The following is a 17,175-nucleotide window of genomic DNA, read 5'->3' as shown; positions in this document are numbered from 1 at the left end:
CAGGTGTGAATGTGAATGTGATTGTTTGTCTCTATGTGTAGTCCTGTGATAGACTGTTACCTGTCCAGGTGTCCACTGCCTTCCCCCTCAGTCAGCTGGAATAGACTCCAGCCCCCCACGGGCTGGATGGATGGATGGATGGATGGATGGGTGGATGGATGGATGGATGGATGGATGGATGGATGGGTGGATGGATGGATGGATGGATGGATGGATGGACGGATGGACGGATGACTTTGCGGTCATGGACATCTGGGTCTTGCTTTATAAAACATGTTAACTGCCAGCTTTAAGGTACAGTTTGTGAGCGACTAGTCTCGCTTCGCCAGCCTATTGTTGTACATACTGACCTCATTCTCACAGAAGACAATGAACACACTGTGGTGGCTGCCACACATTCTCTGTCTCCTCCAACATACCTAGACCCTGTCACCTGTGACAATGAGAGAAACACCTGTATGTTGGATCTTGGTATGCCTCTGTCAGGCTGGCGAACAATCTGGTCATACAGGTAAGCACTTTCATGTCATCACTTATGATGACATGACTATTTTAGTTCCCATTCGACCGGGGTTCCAGTCGAGCTGAGTGGAGCCAACGAGGTGACGTCTACAGAGTGCAGGCCACTGATTGGACAGGGAGTGAGGACACACGAGAGCCACTCCTTCACAAACTGGAGAGTGCTTTGCAACTTCAAGAAACGTTTACATCATTTATCCCATTGGTGGTGAGCTACCTTTAAACAAACAAGCATATTTTTAAAGTAACGGGATTCTCCTGTATGCAGACAATAAGCTAGCTAGTTAGCCATCAGTGCTAACTCCGTGCCTGGGCCGCCGTGCTATGATGACTCCACCCACGATGCTCAACTGTAATGGAAAACCACCTAAACCGAGCCGCACTGCCTCCGTTCACCACACAACCATGATGACGTGTAGCTACCAAGCGGACTGTGACTCAGAATTTATGCAGTTCACACAATAAACACAACTCAACAATACAAAAAGAAAGAACATTTATGCATGAGCAAAGCGACTACATACATGTGTCTGCATACACATACTGAGTGATTACCATTAGAAACTCCATGTGTGCCACATATTTTTACACTATTCTTCCAAGGAAGATAGATTTGGGGTATTTGTCCCTCAGGGAGGACCACTGCACAAAGAAGTAGTCCGATATGGGATACAGAATCATCCCAGTGAGCGATAATGTCTGCACCCGGCAAATGCTCTCGACATAAACGATCACAACTTTCTTCATTCCCAGAATGCCAAGCAGGAGCGCTGCTGCACACAGTGGAACGCAGGTCCCTGGGCCGTTACACAGCACCTGAAACAACACAAAGACAGGAGGGGTGTGAGCACATATCAAGGAAGTCACATGTACGTGAAAAGCAGCGTCCCAGGCTGTTCAGGACATCTGTGACACAGGTCAGACAGTGGTTGAAGAAAACACTGTCCCTAATACTGTGGTGTTTAAGACATGAAGTGACATATAGCATGAAATCTACTTCAGATCATTTGCCCACTTGTTTCCAGTTTCAATAAGTTCCAGAAGTTCCAGCACTGTAGTCTCTAAAGAACATCAAATTGTAGGTGAGAAATATATACATTTTTCAAAGAGTGCACACATTTAATACTGTACATTTACGGCAGGACATAACGATACTCACACAGCAACAAACCAATCATATTTGGAAATCATTGTTTCCAGTTCATTACTTCTGTAGACTGAATGGTAATGGAAACTGCTAGTGGGCTGAAAGTGTTTTTGCTTTTGTTATACATACAAAACACTAAAAATGTTATAAGAAAAGTAAATATCAATGGTCCTAATTTAGTGTCTGCATCAAAACTAAACTGTTTCAACAAAGGAGATGACTCCAACATAAAATGCTTCAGTGGGTCTACCATGACTTCTCTCTAAAACGAACACGCTAGAGCTGGAGGACAGTCCAAGGAATATGAATCCTGAAGCACACAAATTGAGGAAATGTGAAGATTATAAAGGCAGAGAGCAGAAATTTGACTCATGTGTGACTCAGTGGCAGCAATGAAGGTAGCTCAGTCAGACTCCGGACAGAATGGGAGACAGCTTAGGCAAAAAAGTGACCTCAGAAATGAAGGAGGCTGAGGGAATTTGGGTTCACAGGAAACCAGACAGAACTGGAGTCTGGAGAAGTCATCATACAGCTCCACAGCACAGACGCAGCACAACTATAATCCTCTCCACACTGCTCTGGAAACAACGGAGAACTGCTCTGCACTCAGAACAGTTCTGTCATTCTTACAGCTCAACAATAGACATAGAACAGTCCCTTAACACCCGTACAATGAAGTGGTTCATGTAGCAGCAGATACAAGGATTAAGACGACAAACCTTCCACTTGTTGGATGGAAAAATGATGTACTTGGTTTACAATAAGTGCAAACTAACAACAACAATAAAACTTCTTCAAGTCAGCCATCAACAACAGCAAATTTCACCATTTTACCATCGGCTGTAGTAGTTCGAACAATTCTGACTGAAGTCTTGTTTTCCTTAACTGGAGATTGCCAGGCACTGGATTTACACAATCTGGCCATTTACAGCTTTGTACTTGATTTTTTAGAGCATAACAACAAGAAAGCGAGTGAGCATGGTTTTACTACTAAACCTGATTTTGTGACTGCACTAAACCTGGATTCTAACAGGGTGTCCACATGTAAAAATGCAGAAAAAAGACAGAAACAGGACTGCTGTGAGAGAGCAAAGATAGGTTCTTGTAACCAAACAAGGAAAAAAACCCTCTTTAGATTGTAGTATACAGCCATGAACAAAAGCTTACATATACTATAAAGATGTATATCATGGCAGTCTTGAGTCTCCAATGACTTCTGTAACTCTAAATTTTCTAGGACAGAATTACTGAAACACACGTCTTTGTCGCATATTTTTTAATATTAATGTTTGTCATGTAAACCTCTGACTAGCACCATACTCGGCATTTTTAAAGCTTCTGTTGGTGCCAATCACAGGGGGGAAGGGTTTAATGGTTGGTAGAGTATCAGAGTGGACAGAAACAAATACATTTTTGAGCAAATTTACACCATCGTATCACTGGTTTCTATTTTTCTATCAGAACAGGCTTGTACCATTCAAGTCCATTTTCACATATCAACGAGGATACAGATTTTTAGAACTCTAGTTACATTATGTTTTAGGTTGTGGTACTTCAAATATTGATCCACAGATTGGCACAAAGAAAACACCACAAAAATCTATCATGACCCCACAGTCTTTAAGGATTTTAAGTCAAAAACTGCCACCACCCATAACCAAATATTTTACCTCCTGACATACGAATGCACAGGAAAAAAATAATCAGAGAAATATGGGATGGTCAGGAATGAACTTATTTTAAATTTGGTTGTGAAATGATCCCTATATATTTATTCACATACATTTACAGTTGTAAGAAAAAGTATGTGAACCCTTTGGGATTACTTGGATTTCTGCATAAATTGGTCATAAAATGTGTTCTGATCTTCATCTAAGTCACAACAACACAGTCGGCTTAAACTAATACCACACAAAAAATTTGATGTTTTCATGGAAAAAGTATGTTAACCTCTCGGCTAATGACTTCTCCAAGAGCTAACTGGAGCCAGGAGTCAGTCAACCTGGGGTTCAATCAATGTGGTGAGATCAGAGGAGTTGGTTAAAGCTCAGCTGCCCAATAAAAAACACACACCAGTTTTAACTTTGCTGTTCTCAAGAAGCATTGCCTGATGTGAAACATGCCTCATACAAAAGAGCTCTCAGAAGACCTATCAAGAACTGTTGACTTGCATGGAGCTGGAAAGGGTTATAAAAGTATGCCTAAAAGCCTTGATGCTCATGTGTCCACGGTAAGACAGACTGTCTACAAATGGAGGAAGTTCAGCACTTTTGCTACTCTCTCTAGGCGTGGTTGTCCTGTGAAGATGACTGGAAGAGCACAGCGCAGAATGCTCAACGAGGTGAAGAAGAATCCTAGAGGGTCAGCTAAAGACGAACAGAAATCTCTGGCACATGCTAACATTTACAATAAGTAAAACATTAAACAAGAATGGAGTTCATGGGAGGACTCCACAGAGGAAGCCACTGCTGTCCACAAAAACCCCACTGCTGGATGTTTGAAGTTTGCAAAAGACCACCTGGATGTTTCACAGCACTACTGACAAAATATTCTGTGGACAGATGAAACCAAAATTTAGTTTTTTGGAAGAAACATACAACACTATGTGCGGAGGCAAAAAAGGTGCAGCACACCAACATCAAAACTTCATTCCAACTGTGAAACATGGTGGAGGGGCATCATGGTTTGGTGCAGCCCTGGTGATGGCTGTCATCGACAGAAAAATGAATTCCAAAGTGTATCAAGACATTTTGCAGGAAAATTTAAGACCATCTGTCCACCAACTGAAGCTCAACAGAGGATGGGTGATGCAACAGGACAATGACCCAGAGCATTGAAGTAAATCAACAACAGAATGGCTTCAACTGAAGAAAATACGCCTTCTCTAACTGAGATGCTGTGAAATGACCTCAAGAGAGTGATTCACTGCAGACATCTCAAGAACATTGCTGAACTGAAAGAGGAATGGTCCAAAATCCTTTCTGATCATTGTGTGGGTCTGATCTGCAACTACAGGAAAAGTTTGGTTGAAGTTATTGCTGCCAAAGGAGGGTCGACCAGTTTTAAAATCCAAAGGTTGCACACTTTTCCACCCTGCTCTGTGAATGTTTACATGTTGTGTTCAATAAAAATATGAAAACATATAATTTGTTGAGCGGTATTAGTTTAAGCAGGCTATGTTTGTCTATAGTTGTGACAAAGATGAAGATCAGAACACATTTTATGACCAGTTTATGCAGAAATCCAAGTAATCCCAAAGGGTTCATATTCCTTTATGGCCACTAGGGGGCTCTATAAATCAAGACTTTTCTGGGGAAGTCTAATCACATTCTCAGAGATCGCAAAGCTATTTCTGGTAAATATATAAATAGTGATTTTAAGCTAAAGAGCAACAAAATTTGACGAGACAACTGAATCTAAAATAGGAATTGGGGGAAAATATAGACAGTCTTTCAAATTATATTTTTTTGTTATTTCATTAATACATGTAACTATCATTTTCCACTTGAAAATGTATTTCCTGCTTTACATGATGTGAAATGTAACCCACTTTGATAAACTATTGTTTAAGGAGATTTACTTAACGATAAAAAGTAGAGCGCCACCAAAACATTTTAATCAGTTCCAGTGAATAACAGCAACAGCAGCGCTGATCAACCTGTCCGCATACATAGTACCCATGAACACACATGAACACACACATCCTTTCATGGAAACGATACTCCCTGATGGCTGCGGCCTCTTTCAGCAGGATAATGCTGATAATGCCACAAAGCAAAAATGGTTCAGAAATGGTTTGAAGAGCACAACAACCAGTTTGAGTTGTTGGCTTCACCTCCAATTCCCCCAGATCTCAAAAGGGGGAACAACACAGTAGTATTAGGCTGGTGATCAAAAATTCATGCCTGATCGGTGTTTTTCTGCTGTGGTGATTGTCAGGGTCTTGTTGGATGAGGAATCCGGGTTATGGACCAATCCGATGGGTCAGGAGGCAGGGAGAACAAGGGCTGAGACCAAGTCTGGAGCTCCAGGCCAGTCATCTCTGATGTCTGCCAGGTGGGTTCTGGAGCATGTTCCTTAGCCAGTTGTAGTCAATTCAGTCTCCACAATCTGCACAAAGTCCAGCACCAACCACACAGTCACCAGAGGCCATAGCAGTCAGCCATTCTGCATTTATAAGCCTGGCTGGAACATTCTTGGCATGGCTGTTGCGGACACTAAATCCCCAGTTTTGTTTCCAACCAACCACCAACAATCAGATGGTCTGCTGGACAGAAATCAAGGATGACTGGTCACAGATCTGCAATCTGATATTACAACTTTCATCATGTAAACATGCAATCCACCAGTTTTTAGCAGAGAACCATGGATTGGTGCTGACTGTCATCCCTGCCAATTCATACTCAGGCTGCAAACCTGCATGAGCACATCATCTGTAAAAAGCCCAGATGTAATATTGAGGTTCCAACACCAGATACCCTGTTCAAACCGCATTTATTTATTTATTTATTCATTTGATGGATCAAGGACCATGAAATTATCATAGAACACATAGAACTGATGCATTACATATAGAGTGTATAGCACTGAGTTATTTTTCAACTTCCGTCCTGGTTGGGCTTTTAAGTAAAAGTAGTCAAAGGACCAACAACACAAATAAAAACAGCACAGACAACATTAAACACCTATAACCCCCACCCACCCACAAACACGCACAATGACACAATCCACAGTCAGTCAGACCTTACAGATGTCATAGGTGGGTACATTCTTGTTTTTTTTTTTTTAGCCAATACATACTCATACTTCTTAAATCTGCTATCCTATTAATTTCGTTTGGTAATGTGTTCCAGATGTGACAGCCTTTGATTGAAAAGACTGTCCGTCCAGATGTAGTTCTACTGTTTTGCAGTTGTTGCTGGTGGAGCTTCTGGTGACCCTACAGTCGCCCTGTCTTTGGATGAATCCACAGAGTGGCCGTGGGTTGATTTATTGAGGCAATTAAAGATTAGTTTGATGAAGCAAATATCTATGAAGCTTTCAAAACTCAAAAAATGTATTTTTTTAAAATAAGACAATGATGCCACTAAATTTTTTTTTATCCATAATTTTCAAGGCTTGATTGTATAATGAACCGATGTGTTTTATTGTAGATGGGGCTGCTTGAGCCCAAACTGTCAGACAGTATGAGATATGGGAGAAGATCAGAGCATGCATATACAGTAGGGCTGCCTGGTCAGGAACATCATTTCTGATTAACTTAAAGCAGTTCAGATTGTTTTTCACCGTTTTTGAAATATTTCTTCATGTGGAGATTAAATTTAAGTTGAGGGTCTAGTACAACTCCAAGACACTTGAATTCTGTCACTAAAATGATTTCTTGATTTTGTATATTCACTTTAAAGCATTGTTGGTTTGATTTCCTAACTGAGAAGCACATAAACACTGTCTTTTCCAGGTTTAATATGAGGTGATTTTGAACGAGCCACTCTCGGACCTTAACCATACATGAAGACAGGATGTTTGCACCCGGTGTCTTATTGGTCGTATATATTACTGCATCATCTGCATAAAGTTGACATGTTGCAGTAGAGCAGTTTAACGGCAGGTCTTTAATGAAAAGACTGAACAGTAAGGAACCAAGAATGGATCCTTGTGGAATGCCCATGTGGGTATTAAAAAACGTGGATGTGTCCTGGTGAACTTTGACACATTGTTCTCTATTCTGCAAATACGATGTAAACCAATCTATTGTCTCAGAGGAAAAACCAAAAGAAACCAATCTGGATGAAAGCAAAGTATGATTAACAGTATCAAATGCCTTTTTGAGGTCAAGAAAAACAGCTGCCACAACATTACCACCATCCAGGCTCTGTTTAATTTTTTCAATGAGGCAACAGGTTGCTGTTTTTGTTGAGTGTCCTGGTCTGAAAAAAAACTGGTGTGGATGAAGACGTTTACTGTCCTATAGATAGTCTGAGTTGTGTAGTGACTATTTTTTCAAGAACCTTAGACAGTGCCTTAAGACCCCCTCCATTAATGTCACAAACAAAATCAAGGGGCAACTCTGGCAAAATCCAACACCCACTGGATACATGTTTAACTTTGTGTTTATGATGCAAATACAGATCTCATGTTAGTTCTACAAGGACCAAATGGCTCAAAACAATAGCCCTGGTGCCCCATACTCTCACAGTACCACCCACAGAGTCCTTCTGGGAACACAGTTGTAACACAGGCTCTCCAAATGCTAAAAATCACATGGTGCCTGGCTGGTCAATGACCCCCTCTGTAGCTCTGCAAGGGTAAACAGCTGTTCCATGGTCAGGATGGAATCCGCACTGCTCCTCCTTAATTCGAGGTCTAACAATAAGTTGTCCAGCACAAACACTTTGCTGTTACATGCGTATTTTTCTGGTTTCATTATATCTGTCAACTGGTGTAAGATTTCAGTTACAGTCTTTGTCTCTGAAGCTTCAGTTAAACAAGTAATGTAATAAAGGACACAACTGAAGATCAGGTTCAGTGTCCCTTTCTTTATTGCACTGACTAACCTTTCTATCTAATGTCCACATGTAGATTTTAAATGAGCTTCAGAACTTGCCAGAACAACACACATACATAAATGTCAGTACTTTGCCCATTAGAATATTTGTTCAGTATTTTTGTGCTCAGCCTTTTTGGGGTATTCCAGAAAGAACGGCTCCATTACACACTGTCTCATACTTGCCATAACACTCCATTAAAACTATAATGCAAAAAAACTACAGTTAGCATCAGCCGTTCTAAAACACAGTTGCCAGTTATGGCAGCCTAGAGGTTGTTTTAAGTGAGCCAAAAGAAGGCAACTGGATTTGTTTTTGGTTCTTGAAGACGTTTTAGCTTCCATTCAAGAAGATTCCTCAGTTCAGTGGTGGAAGATCCCAGATCTTTATTCTCAGATCACATGGCTCTTCAACAGCCCTAGAGTTACATGACTCGAGGTGTTATTGACGACAAAACTGCAGAGGGAGGGATCTTGCATTGTAAATACCTGTTAAGTGGTGTCCATTTTTAGATGGCTGTTCCAGTTTAACTTAGAAGGCTTCCTTAACTCGTATCTCAAACCATTTATCTTTTCTGTCCAGAATGGTTGACTTGTGTTCTGTTTGGGAGACACTGTATCCTCTTCTGATATGAACAATTATACCTGCATGTCTAAATCCTGAAAGAAGGAAGGGCCCCTTGCAGAACATTGAACAGAGACCCTAATTAGCTTGTTAGGAATGCTTTTTCACAATTATTATTAATGCAACGTTCAAAACTTCATTAATACTCCAACTGTGTCCCAACATGTGGGAGAAGGCTGTGAGAAAATAGCAAAGGGTTTTCAGGTAGTTATTACCACTGTGTCGAATTTAATGAAAAATCAGTAGCTAACAGGAACAGTGGAGGTCAGGATGAGGTCTGGAAGAAGAAAGGTTGGACACAGCCAGGCTTGCTTTCTGTAAGTCAGATTGACAAAAACTAAAAGAGGTAACGGGTATCATGAAGGTGGTAATCAACTTTCTTTGTTCACTCAGGTTTACTGCTGCAGACACTGTGAGCATTCTAATAAAAGAGGGTGTTTAATGCATCATGTGACTCTTCTTCTGCAAAAAATGAGCCGGTGGTGTCGTGCCTTCTGCATTCAAGCGGTTGTTTTCACGTAAAATGTTTTCTGATCTTCATCTAAGTCCCAACAATAGACAACAACAGTCTGCTTAAACTAATATCACTCAAAATGATATATCTTCATACTTTTACTGAACTCAACATGTAAACATTCACAGTGCAGGGTGGAAAAGTATGTGGACCTTTGGATTTAAAACCTGCTTGACCCTCCTTTTGCAGCAATAACTTCAACCAAACGTTTCCTGTAGTTGCAGATCAGACCTACACAATGATCAGAAGGGATTTTGGACCATTCCTTTTTACAGAACTGCTTCAGTTCAGCAACATTTTTGGGATGTCTGGTGTGAATAAGTAACACTCTGTAGTCTCCTGTCAGTACCGTCTATCCGCAAAAGTATGGAAAGATGTTGCTGTGACTGATCTCTGGGTCCACTCACCATGTCAGGTCTGAGTCTGAAGACCAAAGGGAGGGAGTACTGCAAGGCATTCAGAGTGCTGACAACAGAGGAACTCAAAGACTGACGTACCTCCCGGCTTCGTGGGATTCGATGAATGGTGAACTATGAAACACAGCACAGAGTCATCAGACATCACTCACCCGGAAGGAGAAACAAAACAATTAAAAAAAACCTTTCACGTGGATATAACTGCCCTTAAACTCTTATTTCACAGCACATCAGGTCAGTGGTGAATTTTCCCTACAAGTCTACATATTTACACACAATGCTACACAAGGTTCAGTCCCCCTGACCCCACACACTGAGATATTCATTAAAATGTTAAATACGGTAACAATGCTAAAAATGCAAGACTTGAACATGTCGTGGAGCTGCTGTGGGACTTCTCCTAATGTGAATGATGTGACTGCTTATTCCACAACTAATCAGTACCTGTGTCTCAGAGTCTGACTGTTGTTTAGAGCTTTCAAAGGTGCAGACTTTCTCCTGGCTCATTCTGTCAGTGTCAGCAATAACATAATGCCGTGGAGTGTAGGACGAAGACAGGCTCTCCATCAGCCGCAGGATTTCTGTCGTGTGACCGCCTGTTGACCACACAAGACACAGTGTTAATTACAATTTCCAGATAATATGTAAACATATTTTAAATGTAGTACGAGGTACTATAAGACTCTGTGCAGGCTGGTAAGAACTTGACCAGCCTGCACAGAGTCTGTACCTCAACCCAACATCCCTTGAATGAACTGAAATGCAAAACAGAAGCTAGGCCTTATCACTCAAGTTGGACCTCAGTAATGCTCTAGCAGCTGAATGGGAATATATGCCTGTAGCCAGGTTCAGTATGTAGCATAAAGTTTGAAAAGATTGGCTGTTGGAACAGCAGATTGTTTTCCATGCTGCTACAATAACAGAGTGAGAAACACAGGCATAAGGGCAGTCTGGCCGTGGAGCATATCTCCAATAGCAGACTCAAATAGGGCTGAACAACATAATACTTAGACTGGGATATTGTGATGTGTGTAGGGTCACCAGTAACATCTCAGGAAGTGATTATTAATTAAGGGTTAACTCAAAAACATCATGCTGAAACTTTTTGGCTGCCTGATACAAAAAGAAAACTCTGAACGGTCATCATCTTCTCTGACTATTTTATGAGAGAAGTCTGTTTAGTGGAACATCACTGACTTTGAGTTTTTAAAATTGCATGGACAAGACAGTTTATTGATATTCCAGCTCTGCATGTGAAAAATGGGCAAGGAGCAGGAGAGAAACACTGAAAAGGAAGATTTGACGACAGAAAAGAGATGCAAGGTCTTTTGTATGAAAATGTTACCGCTACAGAAAGGAAGCTGTTGACCAAAAACAAAAGAAGGGCTAATATATAATTAAGGGACTTTAAAGTCCATGGGACATATCTTGCATACATTTTTATTAAAAGTAAAAAAAAAACGAACATCTTTAAATGTTCATTATGATCATAACTTTACAAATTCCATACTTATTTATTATAGAAACAATCACTTATTAATAAAGGATGACTGGTTATCACTAAAATGTCAACTAAAAACCATCCAGATTTAATAACAACCACCTTCTAATGAGCTGAACAATAATAAAATTAGCTGATTCAAAAAATGTTTTGATTGTGTTATTTTTATTAAGTTGAGATAATCATGACTGATATTTCTGTTCTGGTAGTAAATCAAATTTTATATGGAAAAATATTTTGTATCTGTGTCCGAGAAATCCCTTTCCACTAAGTTCCCCAAAAACACCTCTCCAGGAAGTGTGTTAATTCCAGATCACATGACCTGCTCCACATGATGTCATTTCCTCCTGAAGAAAAGACTGGAAGACTCCAAGGCTTTCTGACTTATTTAATATAAAATAGTGTGTGAGTCAAGTGTGTCAACAAGTTTACAACAATATCTTTATAGGTTTCAATTTTTCTCAATCTTTCTTTAAAAATGCCTTGCTGTGTTTTGGTTATAGGCGGCTATGGTGATTTTAGGCCTGAAAACAGCAAAAATGTCAACTATGATACAAAAAGTCCCACAATTCTATATCAACCCCAGTCAATTGTTGTTGACATGTGGCAGCACTGGTAATCATCTTGACCACTTAAATCTGCAACAAAAAGCTCTGTATGATGAGTGCAAAGCCAGGCCTGGATAACATCCATCCATCATCTATACACAATGCTATACACCGCTTAGTCCTCATTAGGGTCATAGGGGGCTGGAGTCTATCCCAGCTGACTGAGGGTGAAGGTTCACCTGGACAGGTAACAGTCTATCACAGAAATACACATAGAGACAAACAATCACACTAACATTCACACCTACAGACAGTTTAGAATCATCATCATCTGAATTTCCCCTGGTGTGGGGAGAAATAAAGGATTTCTCTTATCTTATCAGTTAACCTCAGCATGTTTTTGGCTTGTGCAAGGAAGCTGAAGAACCTGGAGAAAACCCACACATATACAGAGAGCCTGATATACAGCAAGAAAGAAATCCATGATTAAAATGAAACACGTTGGTTTGTCCTTTTCCTGGACCCGTCCACTCCCCCGTTTCTTGGTTACCACCAACACCCACATTCACAAACATACACAACAATGCCTGAGAGTCTGTCAGAGAGAGAAACGGTGACGAGTGGGGGACATACTTCAAGAAATATAGTAAAGAGTGGGAGAAAGAATGCACTGAAAGACTGGATCCGACCTCAGGTGGGAGATAACTCGAAAGCGTTTTGTCAATTCGTGCTAACCATGCAGATTTAATACAGCATGCTGGCACTGAAAAGCACAAAAAAACTATGCTCCCCTGTAGCTCAACAGGTTGAGTGGGCAATTCATAAGCTAAGATCAGGTTGAAAACCAGTCTAAACCAGCCCAAAACATGTCCAAAACCAGTATCAAACCAAGTCAAAAACCAGTCCAAAGCAAAGTCTAAAACTATTCCAAAATCAGGTTGTAAATCAGACCAAACCCAGCACAAAACATGTCACAAACAAGTCCGTAACTGGTCCAAAACCAAGAAGAAAAGGCTTTTCAACATCCGCATGTCTTCCACTAAAGTTTATTGAATCCCTGCAGATCTGCAAAGAAGCACTGAGAACTTCCTGAATGTTCTGCTTATGTTTCCAAGTCCAAAACTAGTTCAAAATTAACTCTGAAACTAATCCATACTGAAGTCGAAAACCAGTCTAAAATCAAGTTCATAACTGGTCCAAAATCCAGTCTAAAACCTGTACCAAACCAAGTCTAAAATGAGTGCAAAGTCTAGTCTAAATTCAGTCCAAAATCAAGTTCATAACTAGTCAAAAATCCAGCCCAACAAATGTCCAGAACCAATCAAAGTCTAAAATTAGTCCAAACTACTCTAAAATCAGGTCTTGAACCAGTCCAACTCAGCCCAAATCAATTCCAAAACTAGTTTAAAACAAAGTCTAAAACTAGTCCCAAACCTAGCTTTAAACCAGCCTAAACCCAGCCCAAAACCAGTCAAAGCAAAGTCTAAAAATCGTCCAAAATCAGGTCTTACACCAGTCCAAACCATGTCCATAACTAGTCCAAAACCGCAGCTGTAAATAAGACAACATTCACCACAAATGCAGGCATTAACATAAAAACTCAAACATGCATTTGAACTGAATCAGGCAGAATGACACATAAAGAAACTTGTGGAAGAAATAAACGTATATTTTAAAATGTTATCATGAGACATCTTATTTATAAAATGTGCCAGTTCAGCTGCTGGGCTCGTTTCCATAAAGCTGACTGCTTCTTTCTATCGCGAGATCTGGAAACGAGAACTGCTGCAGCCATTTCATTCTTTCATCGCGGAGGTATTCCTGTATTCTTTCTTGTCGCAATTATGTCACTGAAAAACAAAGAAACAAAAAACGAATCTCACAGTTTCTGACATTTTGCACGTTAAAAATGTGGACAAATGGGTTATTTGTCTAGATAGGTTTTAGGTGGGACTGTCCTGTGTATGAAACCCCCCAACGTCGTCACGTTGGTACAGTCCATCACTACAGCCCACGTCTTACAGCTCTGAAGACAAGAAGTTAGCCGAAGATAAGAGGCTAAAAGCGTGTCCTGCGTGTTGGCCTTTGTGTACAACATAATGAAATAACGTTAAGCAAATCATCATCGTGTATGTTAAGTCAGAAGAATGTGACTGAGGTAAAAACACAGCAGAAGTACCGCGGCGTTCACATAACCTGAACCATACCTGATCCAGCGACCACAAGAACAGCGACTGGACCTTTGGCTCCAGGTTTAGACTTATGCCCGGTCTTCACAACAGCATATAACCGAATAATAAATATAAAACATAGAAGTAAACCCGCAAACACAGCTCCCAGCACGAACGTCATGACGGCTACGGCGGCTCTGTGGGACCAAACTACATACGTCTCTTTACTGTGCTGTATCCCCCTGAGTTTAGGCTGTCAGGCAGATCATCCTGTTGGAAATCTAGCGGATGATTAAACTGTTATTTTACTTGATAGTGGTCTGAGTATGCTCAGTGCACAATTTATTCAAATGCAGCTCTTAACTACCAAGTTAAATGAGCAGAAATGAGTATTTTAGGTTAAAGATTTAAGACCAAAACCTCTTAGTTAGAGGAGTACTATTTAGGTTGAATATATAATTTTTTTTCTTCAATAAATGTTTAAATCCATAACTTATTGGAAAGTACTGTTTGAGTGGAATAAACCTTTAAACTGCAATGGATGATCACTGAAGTATGTGACCTACAGATCTAAAGGATGGGTTCCCTGACAAAAATATTTAGTATTAAAAAGGTTAATTGAATCACATCAAGTAATCCAAAGAAAGTATTGTGTCATGTCCAAGTAGCCATAATTTTACCGGTTGATTCCACCAAAAATAGCCCTTATAATGATCAAGTTAAAGTTTCCATCCAAAATACTGCTTAATTACAACAATAGATCTCAACCAGGATGGTTTGAAAGGTAGGAAGAGGCGAAACACAAGGATAACTTTGAAGGCAGATTATTTATTTAATAGACATTAACATGCATAAGTAGATGTAGCACTGATATATCTGAAAAACTGTATGAAATAGATTTTATTTTTACCAGTTTTAACAAGGTTGAGCAACAGAATGGCCAGTGGTGGTGTTGCAGTATGTGGTACTTCTGTTCAGCATCTCCACTGCTAACACGTTATGTGCTCCTTCAAAAACAGAGAGGACAGTTGGTTAAACTATTACATCATTGTGCAAACATAAAGAAACCTAAATTAGATCAAATCCTTGATCAAGGATGTTCTGAATATCTCAACATTACAAAACAATGTTATAATTATAAGACTAACTGTGAAAACGTACAATGGAGGAAAATGTACTTTAACTATTGAAACCTTTCCCACAGCAGACATTTGTACTGTTCACAGGTGGAACAAGAGAAGCACTCAGAGAGCACAGTTAGTACTCCACCAAGGCTGCTGTCGTATCATTTCCAACGGATAAGTTCCGATAAGTCTGCGTGTTAGCATCGTTTTGTGTCTTGTTTCTGTGATTTTGTCTTGTTTTTGTCATTTTGTGTCTCCTTTCTGTCATTTTGTGTCTCGTTTTTGTCATATTGTGTCTTGTTTATGTCGTTTTGTGTGTTGCTTTGTCATTTTGTGTCACGTTTTTGCGATTTGTGTCTCATTTCTGTCATTTTGTGTCTCGTTTCTGTCATTTTATGTGTTGTTTTTGTCATTTTGTGTCTCAGTTTTGTGATTTTGTGTCTTGTTTCTGTTGTTTTGTGTCTCGTTTCTGTCATTTTGTGTCTCATTTCTGTCTTTGTGTCTTGTTATTGTCAATTTGTGTCTCATTTTTGTCATTTTGTGTCTAGTTTCTGTCATTTTGTCTCGCTTTTCTGTCTTCGTGTCTTGTTTTTGTCAATCTGTGTCTCATTTTTGCCATTTTGTGTCTTGTTTCTGTTGTTTTGCATTTAGTTTCTGTGATTTTGTGTCTCATTTTTGTCATTTTCTGATGTTTTGTGTCTTGTTTTTGTCATTTTGTGTTTCGTTTCTGTTGGTTTGTGTCTCATTTTTTACATTTTATGTCTAATTTCTGTCGCTTTGTATCTCACAGTGCTGGATTTGTAGTAGGATCACAATCGTGTGTTCACTTATTGTCGTGGTTACAGTGACGCCCTGCCGCTATCTCATGATGATACAGAAATCTTTAACAGATCCATGGATCCAGACTATAAGCCACATCACTGCCGAAATCTAATAAGGTGATCCTTGTGTCATTTCTGTCCTCCCTGAAAATTTCATCCACATCCATTAGTCTGCTTTTGAGTAACATTGTTAACAGATTGAAGCTGATCTTCACATAATTCCACCACGTTCCTTGGTGCAGTAATAACTGATGAATGAGGACCATAAAGGTTCTTAGTAAAAGATGTTTGAGAAGCAGCAGCACATCAGCAGCAGCTCTACAAAGACAAAACCATCATTAACATGCCTCTGTGTTCTCTAAGTTCAAATGCCTGCAACATTATTAACATCATTAAAAGTGTGAAACAATGAGTACTAAACATTTACACTGCTGCTGCTTAACCGGGTGACAGACAGCGATCATTTCAACAAGCATTTCAATGAGCTGGCTGCAGCCATCATCAGCACTGTGACTCAATGAAACTAATCAGCAAGCAACCAAAGAACTAGTTTACAGCAGCTGTCATCAGATAACACATAACAGTTTACAGGATTTAATGACGACTTCAAACATAGTTTGTTTCTCACAGGTTAGCAGGTTAACAACAACTATGCTTCGCAAACATGTGGCACCATTTAGAAAACCTATCATCAAAAAATGAGAGAAGCTCAACCTAATCTGAAATAAAACAGTTAAAAAGACATTTAAATCTGCTTTTTTTGTATTATTTTTTCATTGATGTCTCTTGTAATTGTGTGACCATTTTTTAATCAACATAATATTTTAAATAATAATTGTTACGCATGGAACGTGTGTCCCAAAATACGTTAGCAGAACCTGTTGATGACATTTTTGTCCTTTTGTGTCTCATTTTTGTCATTTTTCTGTTTCATTTTGGTCGTTTTGTGTCCTTTTTGTCGTTATCTGTCAATTTTTTGTTGTTTTTTGTCTTGTTTTTCTCGTTTTGTGTCTTGATTTTGTCATTTAGAGCAAAGATATGCCCTTTGTTAATTTGTCAAGAATTTTGAAAAATTCTGGAATGACCCTATTGCCCTTTTAATAGGGTCATTCCAGAATGACCCTATTATACAATATAAATATTGCGTATTTTTAGGCTATTGTATTGTATTTACACTGATTTTTTTGCGAGTGTACTGTTTTATGTATCTGCCTGTTTGTTGTATATTGTCAGAAACACCATAAA

At 39.6% G+C, this 17,175-nt stretch overlaps 1 protein-coding gene across 1 annotated transcript; it reads right to left on the bottom strand.

Annotated features, from left to right (window-relative positions):
- Nucleotides 1–998: 998 nt before the first annotated feature.
- On the bottom strand, nt 999–14,194 carry alg14 (ALG14 UDP-N-acetylglucosaminyltransferase subunit). Its single transcript, XM_022213428.2, has 4 exons — nt 14,022–14,194; nt 10,210–10,361; nt 9,757–9,879; nt 999–1,335 (listed from the first exon to the last, which is right to left on the bottom strand). Exons 1-4 carry the CDS (start codon nt 14,164–14,166, stop codon nt 1,105–1,107), a joined length of 651 nt encoding a protein of 216 aa, XP_022069120.1. The 5' UTR covers nt 14,167–14,194; the 3' UTR covers nt 999–1,104.
- Nucleotides 14,195–17,175: the final 2,981 nt, after the last annotated feature.

Source organism: Acanthochromis polyacanthus, chromosome 20, assembly GCF_021347895.1.
Source record: "Acanthochromis polyacanthus isolate Apoly-LR-REF ecotype Palm Island chromosome 20, KAUST_Apoly_ChrSc, whole genome shotgun sequence".
NCBI lineage: Eukaryota > Metazoa > Chordata > Actinopteri > Pomacentridae > Acanthochromis > Acanthochromis polyacanthus.
This window is presented reverse-complemented; position numbering and strand designations above follow the sequence as displayed.

Coding starts and splice junctions, on each gene's coding strand:
- alg14 (XM_022213428.2), bottom strand. CDS start 14,166: ATGACGTTCGTGCTGGGAGCTGTGTTTGCGGGTTTACTTCTATGTTTT. Junction 9,880..10,209: donor AGTCAGACTCTGAGACACAG/GTACTGATTAGT, acceptor TGTGTTTCATAG/TTCACCATTCATCGAATCCC. Junction 1,336..9,756: donor TCAGACTCAGACCTGACATG/GTGAGTGGACCC, acceptor GTGTTGTTTCAG/GTGCTGTGTAACGGCCCAGG.